The 19,490-nt window shown below is 45.0% G+C and overlaps 3 protein-coding genes across 5 annotated transcripts; 1 reads left to right on the forward strand and 2 right to left on the reverse strand.

Annotated features, from left to right (window-relative positions):
• Positions 1-7: 7 nt before the first annotated feature.
• On the reverse strand, positions 8-4,732 carry ccdc181 (coiled-coil domain containing 181). 2 transcript variants are annotated; one of them, XM_005930986.2, is made up of 6 exons: positions 4,449-4,732; positions 2,928-3,043; positions 1,549-2,562; positions 1,318-1,464; positions 989-1,149; positions 8-685 (listed from the first exon to the last, which is right to left on the reverse strand). In XM_005930986.2, the coding sequence occupies exons 2-6, from the start codon at positions 3,030-3,032 to the stop codon at positions 514-516; spliced, it is 1,599 nt and encodes a 532-aa protein (XP_005931048.1). In that variant the 5' UTR covers positions 3,033-3,043; positions 4,449-4,732; the 3' UTR covers positions 8-513. The 2 variants fall into 2 exon arrangements, with proteins under 2 accessions (XP_005931048.1, XP_005931047.1); XM_005930985.3 differs by having other exon boundaries at positions 1,297-1,464; positions 4,449-4,731.
• A 2,905-nt stretch (positions 4,733-7,637) lies between these two features.
• cpox (coproporphyrinogen oxidase) lies at positions 7,638-11,913 on the forward strand. Its single transcript, XM_005930982.3, has 7 exons — positions 7,638-8,334; positions 8,445-8,588; positions 8,667-8,777; positions 8,882-9,023; positions 9,844-10,062; positions 11,113-11,217; positions 11,315-11,913. The coding sequence occupies exons 1-7, from the start codon at positions 7,773-7,775 to the stop codon at positions 11,397-11,399; spliced, it is 1,368 nt and encodes a 455-aa protein (XP_005931044.1). The 5' UTR covers positions 7,638-7,772; the 3' UTR covers positions 11,400-11,913.
• Positions 11,914-12,257: 344 nt separating this feature from the next.
• Positions 12,258-17,353, reverse strand: prrg1 (proline rich Gla (G-carboxyglutamic acid) 1). 2 transcript variants are annotated; one of them, XM_005930983.3, is made up of 4 exons: positions 17,232-17,353; positions 16,586-16,625; positions 15,722-15,882; positions 12,258-14,348 (listed from the first exon to the last, which is right to left on the reverse strand). In XM_005930983.3, exons 1-4 carry the CDS (start codon positions 17,265-17,267, stop codon positions 13,893-13,895), a joined length of 693 nt encoding a protein of 230 aa, XP_005931045.1. In that variant the 5' UTR covers positions 17,268-17,353; the 3' UTR covers positions 12,258-13,892. The 2 variants fall into 2 exon arrangements, with proteins under 2 accessions (XP_005931045.1, XP_005931046.1); XM_005930984.3 differs by lacking the exon at positions 17,232-17,353 and adding an exon at positions 16,705-17,225.
• Positions 17,354-19,490: the final 2,137 nt, after the last annotated feature.

Here is a 19,490-nt window from a genome sequence, read left to right on the forward strand (position 1 = left end):
CCACCCACCCATCCAGTGGACTGAGTCATATTTATCGTAAAAAAGAAAAGAGGTGGACAGAAAAGTGTCATTGAAATATTTAGCAGACAGCTGCCTTACTGACCACAGAGTCAGCATGTTACAAACATGTAGCCAACAGATTTTGAGTTGTTAATAAATCTACAGTGTGTGCTGATCACATCCATGATCCAAGGCTGGTTGATTCTGAAAGCACCCGTGTTAAATGCACCACTAAACTAAACCTGGGGTTTCATGTGCATGTTAATGCATTCTGCTACACACTTTGATATTAACCCTATCAATGAGGAAATGAAACAGTGTGTCGGGGGGAGTCAGAGTTTAAGTTAACCCTCTTTCTGGAACAAATAACCTGGATTTCGCTCATCTCGTGTTTAACAAACTTGGGAGTTTATACCTGCTTTCTGTAACGAGCCCGAGTCCTTAGTTTGAGTTTGTGGGGACCCTGATTAGAGGTAACATGTGGCTTTGGTCGGCGTGCCGGGTTGGTTCAGCTCAGAAGCGGTAGGCCAGCTGTTCAGTGACTCTGAACGGTTTGCTTTCACTGGCGGTGCACATCAAGTCCCTCATGCGCCGCGCACGCCGCTCCTCTAACACCAGCCTGCGGGAGTGCTCTCGGGCCGCCTGCTGCTCCGCTCGCTTCTCCGTCCGCTTTCGCTTCAGCCACCTGAGGGAGGAAAAAGGTATCTGTCAGTCAGCTGATACTTCCAGCACTCTTTCAGAATATTTGCCCTTTGTAGCCAGATGAGGGCTGCATCATTAGCCTGCTTTTTATTATTAATATTGTCTAAATGTAACTTTACTCCTGACAGGATATAAATCAATGAACCAAAATTCAACCTGTAAATCTTTAACTTCACCTTAGAGCAGAAACAAGCGGTGACAGACGTGATTGTCTCTACTCTTACGTGTGCCAGGAAGTCATCATATGAAACTTTCTGCAGGTTACGAAGTTTAAAAGCAGACGTACAGTTTGAAAGCCTCGTCGCACTCCTCACGGCTGTGTAACAGGTACCCACTGTCCTCCTCCAGCCTCTTGAACTCCACCAGCTGCCTCTCCTTGTGCTGCTGCTCCTGCTTCCTCTGAAGCCATGACCTGAAGGCCTCCTCCGGGTCCGGGTTGGAGTCTCTCTAACGGGGGACGCAGAAGCAGCGTATTACCATCCTCAGTCGTGTCACTTTTACCGGACACTTTCTTTGTATTGCATCAAAGTTTAAGACACGGAAAGTGTTGGGGGGAAAAGTGGTCCTCGTGTAGCGACTGTGTTATGAGCTTACTGTGCCCCCGTGTGGCCATACTTGACAATTCATTCTCTCGATTTCCTGGGCTCTGTGGATCCTTCTCTCCTCCTGAAGCTGCTCTTTCTTCCTCATCAGCCAGGCTTTGAAGGCCAGCTCGTTCTCCTGCCTCTTCAGCTCTTCTTCCTCACGCCTCCTCTGTTCTGCCTGAGAAACATAATAACTGTGAAGAAATGTAGCAACCATAGCCAGACCTTTTTTTGAAATGACCTAATTCGCTGCATTTCCTACCTCTCTGGCCAGCCTCTGCTTCCTCTCCTGGATCTTCTGCAGCTGCTCTTTCTGCTGTGGGGTCAGGGTGTACGTGGCCTGGCTGGGTGTCTCCGTGGCAGACTGCACCCGCCTCTTGCTGCTTTTCCTCTGACTGCCTCTCTGACTCTGGCTGGCTGAGCTAGGCCTGCTCTTTGGTTGTGCTGGAGGTCTGGGGACCCGAAGGTGATCTATTGCCTGTGGAAACAAGGAGGAGGCAGCCCGAAGGCGAGGAGAAGTGGAGGAACTGTGGATCTTAACAGAGTTTACATTTTGCTCCTGAACACGAGGCGAGGAGCGTGAACTGTCACTGAAGATGTTAGCTAAAGGAGGGAAAAGGGCTTGACTCTCCACCTCTTTTAGGCTGACCAGGTCAAACTTCCCGTCCTTCTCCACAAGGACTCTGCCCTCCTTCATCCCCTGGCCTCCCTCGCTGCTCTCCCCAGCCCTGCCAGAACCTCCTTCAGAACTCCTGCTTTCATTGCGAGGTGAAATCTTTAGCTCGGACAGCTTTCCCGACACTTCAGTATCTGCCGGTGCATCCTCAGCTCTTTCCTTGCTCCCATTTTTCCCCTCTACTTCATCGCTGCTGCCATCTCTCTCAAACTGCAGCGGAGGCACCACCAGGTCCACCAATGTCTCTTTAAAATGCAACCGCCTCCGTCGTGTCATATCTGGCACTTCCTGATCCTGCAGCTCCCGGTTAGCCTGCTGGATCTTCTCGAGGATGTACTTCTTCTCCTCGTCTGTTTGGTCATCCATCCCTGGAGGAGGTGGGGCTGTAGGTGATGACTTACTGGGACTGTCCCTGTCTGAGTCATACTCCAATGGTTCCATAGGAGATGGCCACCTCTCTTCATCTTCTTCCAGTTGCTCTGTTTTGTTGTCTCGCTTTGTTTCCTTGTAGTTATTCTCCTTTCCTTTCATTCCCTGTCGTTTCTCACCCTCCTCCAGTTCTTTGTCAATGTCTGCCTCTATGTCCTCATAGTCAGAGCCCTGTGGGGGATAAGACAGACGTACTTTGCATGCATTAATTAAGTCTGCATGTAAATGAAGGTGCAACATCAATACTGAGCAACAGATAACAGGTATGTTTTATTTTGCTCATCAATATTGCATCCAGCAGTGGAACAGTGAAAGTATGCCGCTGCATTTCAGCAGCATAGGTTTCACATCCAAACTCAGTGTGCCAGGTCTGGTAACTCAACACTGCTCGCTGTCACACTTTCACAGAGCAGGCTCAGGTATACACACCTCATTCAGCCTGCAGCAAGTAGAGCAGCATTCAGATATATACTGCATGCTAAAAAGGAAAGAAAGATTAGAAAGACGAGATGCAGGAGATGTAATGTCAGACCTACCTGGTCCCTGCTCCGGCCTTCCTCACTGATCAGCCAGTCCAGATCTTTCTCAAAGTCGTCCTCGTACTCCTCCTGAGTCTTTGTGCAAACTGTTTCGCTCATCATCTACCACCGAACTGAAAGAGGGGACGGAAGGATGTGACGTAATGCTTATAAAAGTTTTTCTCCCTGCACACACTCACACTGTAGCACCCAAAGAAAGTGAAGTCAAGCCTGAGACAGCACAGTGACGATGCGATCATCGCTGTAGACCGTGGAGATCACCTGTGCAGCCCAACAATACCTCAGGTTTAAAATCACTGATGATTATTTTCTGCTCACTGTTTTCTGTGAGAGGGTGACTTGGCTTCAAGAGAAAAGTAGCTGTTTTATATTATTCATTGAAGTCTAATAAGTACAGATCACAGTGCAGAAAACACCCTGCAGGATACATCTGGGATTACACGGTGAGCATCTTTCCTGTAGCGTAAAACGTGCATTGTTCTCAAACTTGAGGCTTAAATTTCCCTTGATTTAAATCTTAGTATCTGACCTGCTGTTTATGATGCTGCATTTGTGTGGATTGTGTTGTTATATTGTTTTTATCTGCTGGTTGTGTTCTCAGGTTTCTCTTGTAGTGTTTAATCACAGAGAGGCTGCCACCAACAGGTTGGATGATTTCTTGACTGGTGCTTAATACATGAGACAAAAAGTGCATAATCATAGTCTTCCTCATTAAATACATTATTTGTGGTGATCACACAGAAACCTGAATAAATCCAGTGTCCCTCTATAATATGTGCTGTTTATTTTATGCCGAAATATAACAGTAAAGGTCAGAAAACAAAGGAGGTACATATCAGCACAGATAACCTTATTTACCCAAGTGCAGGAACATGACATCCAGCCAATGATGGCTCTTCAGTGGTAGTCATGGTGCTGATGTCCAACGACCTGGGCACCACTAACAGCTCGTTAACATTAAGTATAAAGAATAATGCAAAGATCAGCACATAGAGGCAGACCGGGGTTATTCACAGCGGGCCTGTGCTTTAAGAAAACTAACAACAGACAATCCAAAAGAAATATGTTTCTGTGTTGCAGCGTTTGTGAGCACCTGTATTTGCCATGTTATGGTAAAAACTCCATCACAGCCACTTTTAAGTGGGTTCATTTATATGTTAGGTATAAATCTGTAGCAGGGCTTTGTGCCCATCTCATGTATTAGATCAAAGTTGAATAGCTGTCAAAATCTACAATTCTTTTTGGCTTTAATACCTATATAATATCCCTCACTTGCTAACATCTATAGATTTATACGCGCTTTTGATTCAGTGCATGTGTGTTTGGGTCACAGCCGCTTCCACCAGGCAGCTTAAAACACAGAAACAGAGTCGAGTCGTCTTTAGCTTTTACTTTATTTGTTTCAATCGCTTTATAGCGTATAGAGGGCAGGCTGAGAGCAGACTGGACCCAGTCGGATTACATCGATCGGTTTTAAAGCAGCAGTGTAAAATGTGACAACAGTGATGTTAAACTCACCAGCAGCAGCTCTTCCTGTTTCAGTAAAACAACAAATCGACCGTCTAACTGGCCTGCGTAGTCCCCGCCGGCCTGTGGAGCAACACCTGTGCACATAATCTGCTTCAAGCCTCTCCACGGCCCCTAAAAGGTTTAATAGACACGTCGTCATAGAGACCAGCAACACGCTTTACACATGCGCATGCGCACGCCACCCGCTAAACGCATTCACAAAAAAGAAAATCTCCATGAACACAGCGTAAACATGAGGGAAAAGCCAGGAGGTATTAAAAGACCGTAAATATTTAATAAAGTAAAGTTATTAAATGAGTTATCTGTTCCTCCAGGCTGAGGTCGATTAAATTTAAAGCACTAATCTAGATAAACTGGGTCCTTTTGTGCGAGTCTTTCCATTATTGCACATTTTTATGACTAAACGAAACTAAAGCGCACATTTGAGCCAGGATAGGCTGCACTTAGAAGATTGCCTCTTTATCTACGGTGAGAATAAAATACAAACCAATTCCAAAAATGTCAGGACGACGTGTAAAATGTAAACAAAACCAGAATACGAAGAGTTTAAACACTGATATGTTTTCTGTGTTATGTTCTGAATAAAACTTGGGTTTGTGAGATTCGCGAGTCTTTGCATTACGTTTTTATTCGCATTTTATACGTCGTGACATTTTTTTTATTTGATTTTGGGTTTTATTAAAGAATTTAAAAAAAGGCAGGCAAGTAAAACAAAATCAGGCAACAGATGAAAGATTAAAAAATGTCAAGAGGGCAGAGAAAAGAGAAAATTTACAAGGAAGTCATTTATCTCCAACCACCTCTCTGATAAGAAGTATGTACAACACATCAGTGTAAATGGTTAGCACAGGTTAAAGTAACTCTAGACTTTCACCCCAAAGTAGTTTAAAAAACTTGGAAGTTATACTTTTGCATGCTCTCATTTGTTTATAACAAGCCTTGTGATTAAAGGGTGAACCTTTGCAAAGATGTTTCTCAAAAATGAAACAACTGAAAGGAGCCTTCAGCAGGAAGTGTTGTGGCAGCAATGCTGCAGATGCTGGTGAATGATTCAGGACTTTATAAAAACGAACGCATTATATGGTGTGTTTACTTTTCAAAAGTAAATTTCGTATTTCTTTATGTATGAGTCAATAAAAAAACACTCGTGGATGATTAGAATCAGCAACAGTGCACACTACGTGGGTACAAGTTTCTGCCTCTTTTCAGCAAGAGAGCTCGATTTTATCAAGCTAGCAACTGGATATATATACTTAATAATAATGTCACAGTATTAAGCATTAGTAAGGTATTAGTAAGTGTTTAATTCATCATTTATACATCATTACCCAGTATGTCATTTATAAATACAGATATGTTTATCTCTCTGTTACTGTTACACCCTGTATGACTATATTTTAATCATAATCATCGTCATCACCGTATTCCCACTTTGAATATGTATTTTATTTTATTTATTACCTTCCTTTATCTTCCCCATGCCTCTGCCTTGTCTCCACCCTTCCCCTAACATTTTTCCATCTACCCCAGCCTTCATCCATCCCATCTCTTTACCTCTTATCTGTCCACCTCCTCATAACCCCTGTTTTTTCTTTATCGCCCCCACCCTCTTTATTACCTTTCTACCTTTCCTGTGTCACTGTCAGACCCTTTCTTTTCCCGTTTACTCCCAACTGCCTCTTCTTTAAGTGCGGAGAAACACTGAAGCTCCACAGAACTGACCACCTCCAACAGTGCAGCTCAGTGTGTCAAAACCCTGAACACAAACTTTACACTAATCCGAAACTCTTTCGTTGTTACAGATAATGATAAAAAGGTATAAGAAGGGAAGCCATAGAGCCTGGGGATTTTACATCCAGAAATGTTGTATAAAACCAGACACGTTATAATTAAAAAATACTGAAGAAGAAGATATGATAGGGAGTCTGTACGCACAATGCCAGGACGATCAAACCAGTTTAGATGGATGAAAAAAATTTAATCATTACTTGTTATACTTTTTTCTTTTTCTTGATAAGAAAAGCGGGGATCCAGAGCAGAGATTTGTAATAGTTTTAAATCAGTTTGATCTTATGTTTGTAGGAGCAGTGAAACTTCTGTCAGTGTGAAAATGTTTAACAACACATTTATTCCTGCATTTATCCTAATATAAGAAAAAGAAGTGCTATTTGAACAATATGTCTTTTTTGCACATGATAAACAAATGCTGCTGTCAGCATGGCTCTCTGGGCTTAAATTGTAAGAAATTACTCAATTACAGAAAGTTCTGGTAGCTCATTGGCCAGGTGGTGCTGTAATTATTAAACACAAAGTTTTTGCTAATTTTCAGAAGCATCCACTTTTAAAATAAAGAAATAATTATAAATATATATAAATATTTCTATAGTAGATGGTCCAAAAATGTTTTTTCCCCATCTTTTTCTTAATTACTTTGGTGTAGTTTGAATGGCCATGGTGGTGTTTGTCAGTAGAAAAAGCTGTTAAACTTATGAAAGTACAGTTAGAAGTCCAAACTGCCTCCCATCACATTTTCCAAAGACATCCAGTGGGCCATACTGGAGTTTGTGGTGGGCCTATTCTGGCCCTTGGGCCCTATGTTTGACACCCCAAGCTAGCGTGACTTTTCGTGTAACGTTTGAATTACACGTCACATTCCAGCTCACATTTGGTGCTTTTCTCAGATTTCTCACATTGACAGATGGCTGTACAGTGACAGGGAATCAGCTTGTTTTATATTTCGACTCACTGATAAAGAGTAATGCCTGATTTGCACTTCTGCTGCAATTCTAAGTCATAACTTGTGAAGTAAGCACAAACTCCTTTTAACGCTCCCCGATAAACTTCCATGTAACCGGATGTGCACCTCCCAGGATATGTAACATGTAGCCCGCAATGACCTGAAAGCTGTGGGAGGTTGCAGCGTTAGGGTTAAATGGGGTTTCCGGTTACGTCGTCGAAGTTAAGACGAAGATTTCCCGCAGAAGTCTAAAAAATCAATCAATGTTATGAACAATCGTATGAGAAACAGAGGTCCTTAAATGCGTCCCCAAACAGAGAAGTCTTTGAATGCAACGTTTGTGTGGCGCACTGAACTCTGGGTCTTGGAGTTTTGTGTAGGCATGCATCATTCTGAGCCCCGCACCGCGATAATGGAGAACGACATTTCCCATGTTGCGGTTATCTCCTTTGACAAACCACGCCCCTTCATCTAAAACATGCCTGATATCACGTAGGTGAAACTTCTGACACAGTTTTAAGTTGGTGGTGAGAACACAGTGACAGGCCGGACAGAGAATCGTGTCTTGTCCACAGATGGCCACCATCGTTTTTTACTCGGTGAACAAAACGGCTCACAGCGCCGCGAGACGATGTTTAACTTCTCCGTTAAAGGGGCTCGCTAGTGCCGGAGAGTCCGTTTCGCGGCTAGCCTCCACTCACAGTCGGTCAGTGCCTTTACTTCCGGGAACGAGATGGTTTTCGAGGGGTACCGGCGTGAGGTTCATGTCCCATGGGACCGCAGGCAGGTCCGGGAATACCAGGAGGGGAGCCCTGGCGCTCAGCGGAGCCGCAGCAGTTACAGCGGCGGCGGCCGTAGCGGGGTTTCTAGCTAACACTGACCACTTCCAGCGCGCAGAGATGGCAACGAGAGTCCCCCGAGCCGCAAAGGAGACGGGGGAAGAAGCGGACATTCTTCAGAGATGCCGGGGCTTTATGTCTCCGCCGGTGACTGACATTAGTGTGCTGCAGGGGAACAAGGACGAGATGCGTACGAAGATGGAGATGCTGATCATGGAGACTCAGGCCGACTTCTGCAAAGCCCTGGAGAAAGTGGACGGTGGGACGTTCAGGGTTGACCGGTGGAAGAGGAAGGAAGGTGAGGCGCTTCTGCCTGACATAAAATATCCACGTACAGCGTAACAGAGTGTAACATGATTATATTTGCTTAAAGAAGAACCAAAAGTAAACTGACTGTGTCTGTGTCAGGTGGTGGAGGCATCAGCTGTGTGATGCAGGACGGAAAGGTGTTTGAGAAGGCGGGTGTTAATGTGTCGGTGGTGTTTGGGAACCTGACAGAGGAGGCGGCGAAGCAGATGAGGAGCAGAGGAAAGGTCCTCAAAGGGAAAGATGGTGAGTTTTGACTATTGCGATTTGTGTTATTGAACACAGCGGTTTAAACTTTAATATTGGTATCTTTATTTTTCCCAGGTAAACTGCCATTTGTTGCCATGGGAGTGAGCTCCGTTATTCACCCCAAAAACCCCCATATTCCCACTGTGCACTTCAACTACAGATACTTTGAGATTGAGGAGGAAGATGGTAAGCATTAGGCCTTCATCACGTCAGCAGTTGGCTCTCAGTGTCAGTGACACAGCTGAGTGTGGAGTGAATGATAACCCTTGTTTCCTTCTTCCTTGTTCCAGGCACTAAGCAGTGGTGGTTCGGTGGAGGCACAGACCTGACCCCGGTGTATATAGATAAGGAAGATGCCTTTCATTTCCACAAAACCCTGAAGGAGGCCTGTGACAAGCACCACCCACAGTACTACCCGGACTTTAAGAAATGGTACGGTTTGGTTAGCCCCACGCTCGTCCCCTCCACTTGCATGTGCGTCCTTCAGCACGTACGCTGTGTGTGGATTTGCACTGGGTGTATCCCCACTGTGGAGTGATGATAAGAGGAAGTCTTTGCCTAAAATCTGCAGTTGCAGAAAAACCGTTGAAGCAAGACGTTAGTCAGGGATTGACTTCAGTGGGAAATGATGGGTGTGGTTTATCTGATGTTTGCTGTATGAGGTAAAGTTTTACATTTAAGGAATAATGTGATGTTTTCATAAATATGCCTTTCCTCTTACAGAGACGATTGGCACCCCTCTCATCCACTAAATGTAGCACAGTTTACTGTCTCTACAGACATGCTTTCAGTCGACTTGCTGTTAATTTATTTAGAGCCCATTTGGAGCTTTGATACCTATACTGACGTTTGATGATTTAAAAGTCTGATATATTGGTCGATGTTTTTCTTTTTCTCTCAGGAAAAATGGAACATAAACACAATTCATATTTATTTTTAATCCTCACTAAGATATTGCTGCTGTTTTGTTGAATCTGCTGAGTTGGTGTGTGTGGTGATCCAAGCAACAGAGAAGTTGCAGAGCTCCCTCTGGTGGACAAACTGTGGAACATCACTGCTCATAACGTGGTTGAGAGGACATTTTCTCGTTTTATTTTACTTTCTAAATTTTCATTACTCGGTCATTATAAATACTGATATCAACATACAGGCAAATCTGTCTTTCAGACTTCATTTGTCGTATGTCATGCCATATATGGATATTTATTTGGCCCTGCTTCTGTCTCAGTATATGTTACTGCATGTTGCCCAGGTGTGACAGGTACTTCTACGTTCGCCACAGAGGAGAGACCCGCGGTATAGGAGGAATCTTCTTTGACGACCTGGACTCCCCGAATCAGGAGGAAGTGTTCAGCTTCGTCAAGAGCTGCGCCCGCACGGTGGTGCCCTGCTATCTGCCCATCGTGTACAAACATCTCAATGACTCTTTTTCTGATGAGGAGAAGGACTGGCAGCAGGTTCGACGAGGCCGGTGAGTAGCACCAAACGGTAAATAAGAGAGAACCCATCTGAATATTTGAGCTCAAATAAACACAAAATTATAAAGGGTTCACAGACCAGCTGATCCAAGTCAGTCCGTCCTGTTTTTCAGGCCACACACTTGCAGTGACTGCCAGTCTCAGGTTTAGTCTTCCTTCACTTGTGTGATTGAGCTGCTTAATGACTGCAGTGTGGTCTGAAGCTGGAGTGGATCCTGGCAGGGAGTCGCTAACAACACAGAGACTGACTTAAAGGGCGAGTTTGAGAGGGAAGTACATAGCAAGCTGGAAACCAGTAGAGTGATTAGATTGTTCAGATTAGCTCAGTGTGGTATGTGTTGGCACATACAGAAAGCACCTCACAAAACTTGTGACATGACGTAATTCAGCTCATAACTTTCGCACGTCGGGGCAGTATGCGGCTGTGGCGTGCGAGGCCTGTCGGCAGTCTGGTTCAGCATTTGCTGCCTCGCTACCAACCCGGCATTTCATCTCCGAGGAAGTTATCCCAGAGAAGTAAAGCAAAGTTAATCTCTAAATGTTTGTAAAGCATCCCCACGTTAAGCTTAACAACCGAATGATGGAGCGACTGCCTCTCTCTCTCTCTCTCCTGCTGCTACTTCAATCATGAAACTGATCAATGATCAGCTGATCGGCTTTTCTGTCGCGAGTCTCTCTTCTTTGTTTTTGGCCCACTTTGCAGCAGAAAGAGGAAACCAGCGGCTGAACAACAGCAGCACGTTTAATAAAACAGTCGTACTGATTAAAACACTATCGGATTCATGTCGGTATCGGCAGATATCCAAATTTATGATATCGGTATCGGACATTAAAAAGTGGTATCGTGCCATCTCTACCACAAACCTGTCACAGTAACAAAGAAAACAAAATGAATAAATACGCATTACAATATTATTCCTGTGAAAGTAAACCCAGAGAATGGGCTGCCTTGGTTTGTTCTTATGTGTTTTCATACAGCACCTGATCACCTTAAGCAATGAACAGTAAGTTTTAGCCTACAGTGAGGATGTGTTGCTCTGCAGGTATGTGGAGTTTAACCTGGTGTACGACAGGGGAGTGAAGTTTGGCCTGGCCACGCCCGGCTCAAGAATCGAGAGCATCCTCATGTCCCTCCCACTCACCGCAAGGTAAGCTGCTGCCTCTTCAAAGCACTGTTTGCACCTTGCTTGTGTCGACAGCAGGCTGCCCGCGTCGCGTGGTAACAGAATCACTCTTCATCCTCAGGTGGGAGTACATGCACGAGCCTGCCAAAGGCACCCGGGAGGCTGAGATGCTGGATGCGTTACGAAACCCCAAAGACTGGGTGTGACCGGAGCGCCCCCGGGTTTGGACGTCAGTATGGACAAAAACATCTATTTTATAAAGCTGGCTGATCGACCAGCTGGGCAACATTTAACCCTGCTTTTATAATATGGAGCTGCGCTGTAGATGTCTGAAGAGCTTTTTCATTTGTCAAACGAGCCGTGGTAAAACGGGCCCTGAATAATGTCAAACTCAGTTCATGAGCTTGGTGCCATTGCTTGCTGCAAGACCAAATAATGTGACTTAATGGGCGACCTCCTTTTCAGGTCAGCTGCACTTCTGTTGTGCTCCTTTAAACGTGTGTGTTTTGTTCTTTGACCAGCTAAATGTGGCTCGCTCTGCTCAAAGCTGTTAAAGCCGTCCTCTGCTCGCTTTCAACAAACACCTGAAAAGGACAAACTGAGCCACTGTGTCAGCTCTGCCATCTAATGTTAATAGAAGCTGGTTTCAATGTCCACAATGATGACTGTGTCTGCCACAAAATGAATAAATGGATATTCACCACTCTCTGCTGAGGCCCATTCACTTTGTGCTGGTCTTTGATTTGTGGTTAATGAATCACTTTATGGTTTGTTTGAACAGCAGTAAACAATCTCTGACCCACAGAGGACGAATGTGAGTCACAGGCCAGGTGGAAACAAGAATCTGTCTTTTTCTAGTTTCTTCTGTTCCTTTAAAATAAAGTGAAGCTCACACTGGATACATCTGTCTCCTAGGTAAGAATCTCACTTTGTGAGCGCCTGGAAAACCACCAGGCGATGAATAATTTGTCCCTTTGTGAGTGATGATGGTAACAATGCGGGGGGCAACAAGTGCTCACCCAAACAAACTGAACATGTTCTCGAGACGCTGAAAGATTCATGCAGCGAGTTTTAAATATTTTATTACAAATTAATTCAAGCTTTTGCACAAGTGAAAGATTTATAACAAGCTCCTTACTTTTAGTGTTATGTAACGTGTTTTTCCTCGATAAGGCTTTGTAAAAACAGGGTTCGGTTAAGTAACAGTACAACAAGTGGCCGAACCAAAATTGCTACCTCTACCAGCACGAGTCAGCTCAGTGTCGCAGCGAGTGCTGAGGCTCAAAGGTCACGCTGCAAACGTTCAGTGCTCTGCTGCGTGACAGTGATCAGCATTAGTGACGACATATTTGGCTTTAGAGTGTATGCAGCAGCAGCAGCGTTTCATATAGACTGAGCACTCTGAGGATTACAACGTCAGTGTTACTGCTGAGTGACACAGCAAACGTGAAACAGACTGTCCTACTTTCCATGAAACAGCTCATTCTGAGCTTCGCCCCTTCATTATTCACAACCGACTGTACTACGGTTACATCAGCACCGGTGCAGTCACTGGCCTTTAAGCTTTAAAAAATGCCTCCCCGTAATGTTTGCACACAGATACACGGTTACATAGATACATTACTCATGCTAAACATAGACTTTATCCACGGTGACTGTAAATACAGAAGCTTCCCCTGACAACCCGTCTCTGCTGCTTTCTGCCCCACATTTATGTGCAAGTCAGTAACTGTAGCACAGCTGCAGCTTCACATCCAGGAGGTCCGTTTGGGAAGGAGGGCGTTCCACAGTTAAAGCAGCTGTCAGAGGCCCCACTAGTGTTCATGGGCCAGTGAGTCCTGACCATTAAATCAAATTAGACAGTACGGAGACACCTCTAACCTCACGAGGACAGCATGAACTACAGGCGTTACCAAAATATAAGCAGGTAATGACGCATAACTGCCCTCCTTCCCTTAACCCTTTGTGTTTACTAAAGATGGACCAATGCTTTGGTTTGGCGTGTCACCTCATGGTTTAAGGCATATTAACTGAGTCATTTCTGTAACTGGGAGACACCTGCTGCTGCCTATCTTGGCCAGGTTTCCATTGAAAAAGAGGTTTTTAATCTCAGTGGGATCTTCCTGGTTAAATAAAGGTTAAATTAAAAATATATATATTATGCCTTGACATCTGTTTACTGTTTACAGGTAAAACCCTCATTGGAGCCACATGCAGGCTCCCGGCCCACCACGAGAGACCGGCTGGTGAATAATGTCCTTTCTCAAAAGTCTGCGTTATGTTCACACAACCACAAACTTGTGGATGAAGTATTTTTGACATGGGCGTATTCAAAGATGAAAAACAAATGATGTGACGCCGCCCACTCGGGTCTCAAACTGGCATCAGTCGGTACCGAGCGCCACTAAAGCATTGGTCTCGCACCTGTGATACAAACCCTGTTTGTGAATCTGTAGCTGTGACACAGCGTGAGGAGAAGCAGCAGCGTGGTATTGCACCATCACTCGTTCCTTCAACGGTTAGTGCAACTTCTGTTCCAGCACTGATGATTGCATTAGTCCACTGACCAAACAGTTATTAGTGTTTCTGTCGTGTGTGTTGGATTGCAGGGGGGCTGGTGAAACCACAGCAGTAGCACTGCTAAACAATAAGTCTTAGTGTGTGTTAGGCTTTTGTTAGGCTGCTGGTTAAAAACACGTTCACTTCCCTTGGCCCCCACTGACACTAACAGAACTGCTGTTGACTATGTCCTCATACTGTGGGGGCGGCTCCGTCTCTATTTGGACGTCCGTGTGGCCCACAGCCTCTTCGTAAGATGGCGGCGGGTCGCCGGCGCTTCCGCGCCCTGACGTAAACTCTGAGCCTGGATACGCTGGGCTGCTGTGGATGCTGAGTTCTGATTGGTCACCGTGGTATTCCCTCCCCCAGTGGTCCATAGAGACCACTGACAAGACATTGTTGTGATGCGAGAGTCCCATGCTGGGGCTGCGCTGTGAGCGTTTGCGGGAGTGGCAGCGCCACACAGTGATTGCGACGCCGGCGATGATGACCACGACCAGCAGCAGCGGCACAATCAGGTAGAGCGAGTGGATCCCGCCCACCTCCAGGCCTCCAGGCGGACTGCTTTCACGCACATATTCTTCCCAGAACTGCCTCTGCACACAGAACATCCACACTGTCAATAAAACAGCCCAAACGTGCACCCCCCCACTGCAAGCGCTTTTTATCCACATTACTGCAACGCAAAGGAAACCGACAACAGCACCCAAACAAACAAAAAGAGACCACGTGAGCGCACACATGACCTAGCTCCAGCCTCCACACAATGCTGCACTGGGCTGTTCTTCCTGCTGATCGCAATCACTTTCTGACAAACACCCTCGTTCCGCTCTCGGCACAGGATTTCACTGCTGGACACATGAACGCCACAAAATATCACTTGTAGTTAGAGCGGCTGGCGTGGGTGACTCTCCACCGGTGATGCTGACCTGTGGGATTTAGCTGCAGTGGAAGCCATGTTTTCATGTTTCAAGTTTCCCAAGTGCTTTTAAAAAGGTCGAGCAGTTTCAATTATCCAAACATCCTAGTTTTTTGGATGATTATGTTATTTTACTACCAGGGTCAAAATGATTAGCTCCCCAATGCTAACACGTGTCTTCTTCGGTGAATCTCCCAAGATCCTCCAGACTTGATCACCTTGGCCTAGATCTTCAGGCCCCCCCACAGACTGGCACTGGTGTCAGGGCTCCGTGCAGACCAGCTGTTCTTCACCGGGCATGTTTTGGGTTGTTGTCATGTTGGAAGACAAATAAGGACCCAGATTTGCTGCTGGTTGTCTGAGGTTTTCTTTCTAAAGCTTCCTATTTCCTTCTTTCTTCACGATTCCTTCCATCCTGAGACTCTCTGTTTAAAGTGGGCTGAAGCATTCCCACGGCATAATACTCCCACCCCCGTGTTTCACTGTGGAGCCAGCGCTCTTTGGTTGTACACCTCTCACTTCTCTCTCCAAACATAAGCATCGTCTCTGTGGTTTAACACTCTGCTTTCTACTGTGGAAACTCTGTATGCTTTCTCAACTGATAGCTCAGACCCTCGCTGAAGTTTTTATACTGAGTGAAAATAGGAAAATAACCTTCAGTTTTATCCTGATTCTAGAAGCTCTGAGCATTACCAAGTTAAATCACATCATTTCCCAGCAGTGCTTTGTGCGGTGGCACGATAAAAAGGTCTATTTTTCCAGAAGGGCGAATAATACTGACCCCGGTCAAACTAATCTGAAACAGTTCTGTTATTGTGCACAAACATGCTCTGTTGAAGAAGCACCCGGGAAAGAAGTTAAATTTCATAGGTGGGCTAATAATTTTGTCCTCATCTATAAGAATCAGGAAAACTTTAAGCTGTTTATTTCCAGCACTCCACAAATGTGCCCCAATGGGAAATGATTTCCTGTTAAAGAAAAACGACGCGTGGTTCATGTTGGAGTTTTGATGTGCACTGTGTGATGCGACACGCCTCCTCATCCTCTCACCGTCTTCTCTTCGTTCTCAAAAGCTTCCCGGGCCTCCTCATAGGTGCAGGTCTCCTCCCGACACTCCCTCTGGATGTTACCCTGCTTTATTTCCTCCAGAAAAAAGTTGGCCCTGCGCAGCCTCCGCAGGACCGAGTGGGCCGCTTCTGCTGGCAGGAACACTGAAACGAGTGGAGGAGGGAGGAAGCAAAGACAGGAGCGAGTAGGGGAAAGAAAAAAATGCATTAATCAACAAGCAGAGACAGGAAAGGAATGAAGATGACAGGAAAGTGAGGGCGAGTCAGCAAGCAGAACAGCATGGGGGAGGAATTTAGACGGCATTGAAAGGGCGGCAAAAAGGAAAGATGCTGGGAAAAGAATAATGAGGAAAATGGGGAGAGGAGCGAGGTGGGGACTGAAACAAAGGCAGCCGAGCCGAGCGCTGGTCAGTGCCCACATTTCTACATAAAGACAAAAGCTCCTTTGATTTAGGCATCCGTCCCTCTGCCAAATAAAAGAAACTGGAAGAACGGACTTGAAGAGACAAGGTGGCCCTCTGTTTCTCACACCCAGAATATAAACACAAACTCCCCCAAGGAAACAGCCAGATGCCACAACATGCCCAAATTAACAAGTAACGGCTGTCTGACTCATAACTTCGGGAATGGGATCAACAAAAGGCTTAAAAAAGGACAAAGAGCAAAATCCAAACAGGAATTTCCCCCCGGACAGAATGGGAATTGTTACTGTGTTAACAAGGGGGGGCACTGCAGTGGATTAGTAGCATGGACAATGTGGAAAATCAACACAATGGAACAGGAAAAACAAGCGAGAGTAGGAAAAAGAGGAATCCGTGTTTCCGTCTCTGCTTGTGGGTAAACTTACCACTCCCCATGATTCCCGCGGGTCTGTTTGGGGGGGTTATCTGCAGAAAAGCAAACAGGCATTAAGCTTCAGTTTGAACCTGCTGATGGAGTAAGATGACAGTTAACAAGAACTTCCACCTCAGCAGCTACACCCTTCCTTTGGTCCTACTTAAAGATGAGCAGCACGGTTTCCAAGCTCCTTCTCAAACACCACATCTCTGCTGTTCTCACACAGACCGACGTTTTCTAACAGGGACACGGTAAAGGGCGTCGTTACGCCATGACCACGAGACATCCGTGGCTGAAGTGACAGCGACCAATGGCGTCTGCCGTCCAGCGCTCCGCACGGATCCAAAAATAGATGACCATCAGCACAATCATCCATCACAAAGCGCCTCCGCCCCAAACAGCCACCGGGGACACGGCGCTGTGCTAACGGTCTCTATCTGGTTAGGTTAGCTTCGGTGGTGTGTGGCTGAGCGGGTTAGTGTCCTGGCAGGTCGATTAGTGGGCTCACGGAGCCTTCACCTTTAAATTCAATCTGGCCATCAACACAGGATCCAAACAAAGACTTCCCGGGAGAGAGTCCCGCCAAACGCTACGGGCTTCACTGCTTCTCGAAACCGCGTGTTGCTGCAAACACAACGCCTATCGCTGCGACTTACCTTTTTTCGTCCCCAAATATGCGCATTAGCGACCATTCGTCTCCTCCGCTGCCCGAAAGATTTGTTGTACAAACTGCGCAGGCGCACATGGTCTGTTTGGTATCGCGGCTTCACGAACTGCCCCGAGTTAAAGAGACACACCGCCGTTAGCACGAAGAATAGCAGGTAAATGTGGAAAAAAGAACTAAAGATACATAAATGTAACCAATAACCTAATTATGCAAGTTAGTTCACAAATAGGCCACCCAATAAAATCAAAGGTCATCGATGAAAGGCGGCAGTTTTCTCCATCCTCCGCAAGGTTAATTAAACGAAGCTAAAATCGTATGTGACAAAAAACATAAAGAATAATGAAAAATAATGAAACTATTTTGTGAACTTGGAAAACTAGCTCAAATAAAATAAAACAAAATAAAGAGGAAATATTCGTAGTTTTAGGTAAAACATTTTAATCTTATATCTAACATTTTTCACGTTTCTGATAAGGCTTTGATTGACATGTTTATTGAGAGTTTGGATGTCTAAGACTGAGTCAGCTGCTTAGATCTATACTGAAGCCTTGCTTTCCGCACGACAATAAAAAGACTGAAACTAACGAAAACCAAACTGAACCTACATGCCTTCAAATCACAGACGCTAAAATGAAACTAAGCAGAATTAAAAACAGAAAGTGAAAGAAAATATTAAAATAGAATAAATCGAACCCTTGCTATTGTAACCGTGTGTTCTTGCGTGCCTGACAAAGAAAGGTAAAGGAAAGAAAGACCTCCAAGTCATTAACTTACTCGCTCCAGCTCCTGCAGCCAAATGCAAACAGTGGGGGAGAGGGTTAGCTCAGCCCATCACAACTTCCAAGCTATATATTCAGCGTTAACGGCGCCTAAAACACATTTGTGGCACACACATACTACACATTTATCTAACAAAAACAGGCACAATGATGACAATAAATGAACTAAAATAACAACCAGAAACATCAGGGTGGCTAAATATACGTTATATGTGTGTTGTACAGTGTTAGGAAAGCAATGACGCCAACCGCTCCCACAGGAGAATTGTAGAGGCCAAAGGGGTACACTGTATTTTAAACCCAGTGGGAGTTTCCCCCCAAAGAGGGACAAAGGACCCCCTGATGATCCTCTGTGGGGGGATACTAACACTGGGTTTAAATCTGGGACTCTCCACCAGTTAGAACTGAAGAAGCTTCTCAGATGAGAGGTGAAACGTCTTCAAGCAACTTAAAGAAGTCCAGACGCTTTTCTTTCCAAGCTCCTTAGACTACGATGACCTGGATGACTGAGAACCTTCACAGAGACCTTCTGTTTGGTTTGAGATTTTGGGACGTTAATATTTGCCAAGCTGAGACGAATTTCACTTCAAATCTCAGATAGTGAGGATGATTCTAAAATGCAGATCCAGAAAACCATCCTCTTTCAGCAACGTTAGAATATATTTATCTCTAGCGTTTGCCTGACATTTAATTTTTTGCTCACGTCACCACATTTTCCAATTCCTCGTGGCAGAGGAAGATACAGTTGTTCATTTCACTTTGTTTCCACATGGTTTCCCTCGTGCTCAGTGTTCTGTGTCAGTCATCAGTTCAATCTAAGCATTGATATTTTGTGCCTTAGACGTGCAATCAAATATGCAACTCCGAGCAGTATATTAACACTGATGAGTTATGATGTCGTGTGGTGTGTGTGTGTGTGTGTGTGTGTGTGTGTGTGTGTGTGTGTGTGTGTGTGTCTTACCAAAGTGTAGGTCAAATGTTCCTGCCGGCAAAGTCTTTCAACATCATTACTGATGAAAACAGATTGTAATCAGGAGAGGCTGGATGGGTAAATATAAACACACACACAAACACAGTACAGACCTGCATATAATATCAACGTACTGGTTCATGAAACTTCAAACGTTGTGTTTTATTTTCAGTTTCCTTTCATGCTAACTGCGGTCTATAACCTAAAACTAATAAGGACTCCAACACAGATGCTGATGGTGCATTTCTAATTAAATGTAGCTATGAAGTTAATTTACTCGTCTACGTCTCTCTCAGGGTGCATTTGTGATCAATATGAATTCATTCCAAGATTCGTCCCTGGGGACAAAAAATCACTGAGTTCAATTAGAAAGAACACGAGCAGCCTTCTAACCGTAGCTCTGAGTCTGTGTGAGACAGAATAAGGGTTTGTCTCACACAGAGTGTTTAAAGTGATACGGTCGGTGTCTGCGCTGCGATCCACAACCTCGCACTGCTCA

This window comes from Haplochromis burtoni, unplaced genomic scaffold (assembly GCF_018398535.1).
Source record: "Haplochromis burtoni strain Fernald_Lab_line unplaced genomic scaffold, NCSU_Asbu1 Contig_133, whole genome shotgun sequence".
Taxonomy (NCBI): Eukaryota; Metazoa; Chordata; class Actinopteri; order Cichliformes; family Cichlidae; genus Haplochromis; species Haplochromis burtoni.

Excerpts from the sequence above, each read along its gene's own strand:
- cpox (XM_005930982.3), top strand. The coding sequence starts at position 7,773 with ATGGCCACCATCGTTTTTTACTCGGTGAACAAAACGGCTCACAGCGCC. Across the intron at positions 9,024-9,843 it reads TACCCGGACTTTAAGAAATG|GTGTGACAGGTACTTCTACG; the intron begins GTACGGTTTGGT and ends CATGTTGCCCAG. Across the intron at positions 11,218-11,314 it reads TCCCTCCCACTCACCGCAAG|GTGGGAGTACATGCACGAGC; the intron begins GTAAGCTGCTGC and ends CTTCATCCTCAG.
- ccdc181 (XM_005930985.3), bottom strand. The coding sequence starts at position 3,032 with ATGATGAGCGAAACAGTTTGCACAAAGACTCAGGAGGAGTACGAGGAC. Across the intron at positions 1,465-1,548 it reads AGCAGAGGCTGGCCAGAGAG|GCAGAACAGAGGAGGCGTGA; the intron begins GTAGGAAATGCA and ends TATGTTTCTCAG. Across the intron at positions 1,150-1,296 it reads TATGGCCACACGGGGGCACA|AGAGACTCCAACCCGGACCC; the intron begins GTAAGCTCATAA and ends GTCCCCCGTTAG.
- prrg1 (XM_005930983.3), bottom strand. The coding sequence starts at position 17,267 with ATGGTCGCTAATGCGCATATTTGGGGACGAAAAAAG. Across the intron at positions 15,883-16,585 it reads CGCGGGAATCATGGGGAGTG|TGTTCCTGCCAGCAGAAGCG; the intron begins GTAAGTTTACCC and ends CACTCGTTTCAG. Across the intron at positions 14,349-15,721 it reads TTGAGAACGAAGAGAAGACG|AGGCAGTTCTGGGAAGAATA; the intron begins GTGAGAGGATGA and ends TTCTGTGTGCAG.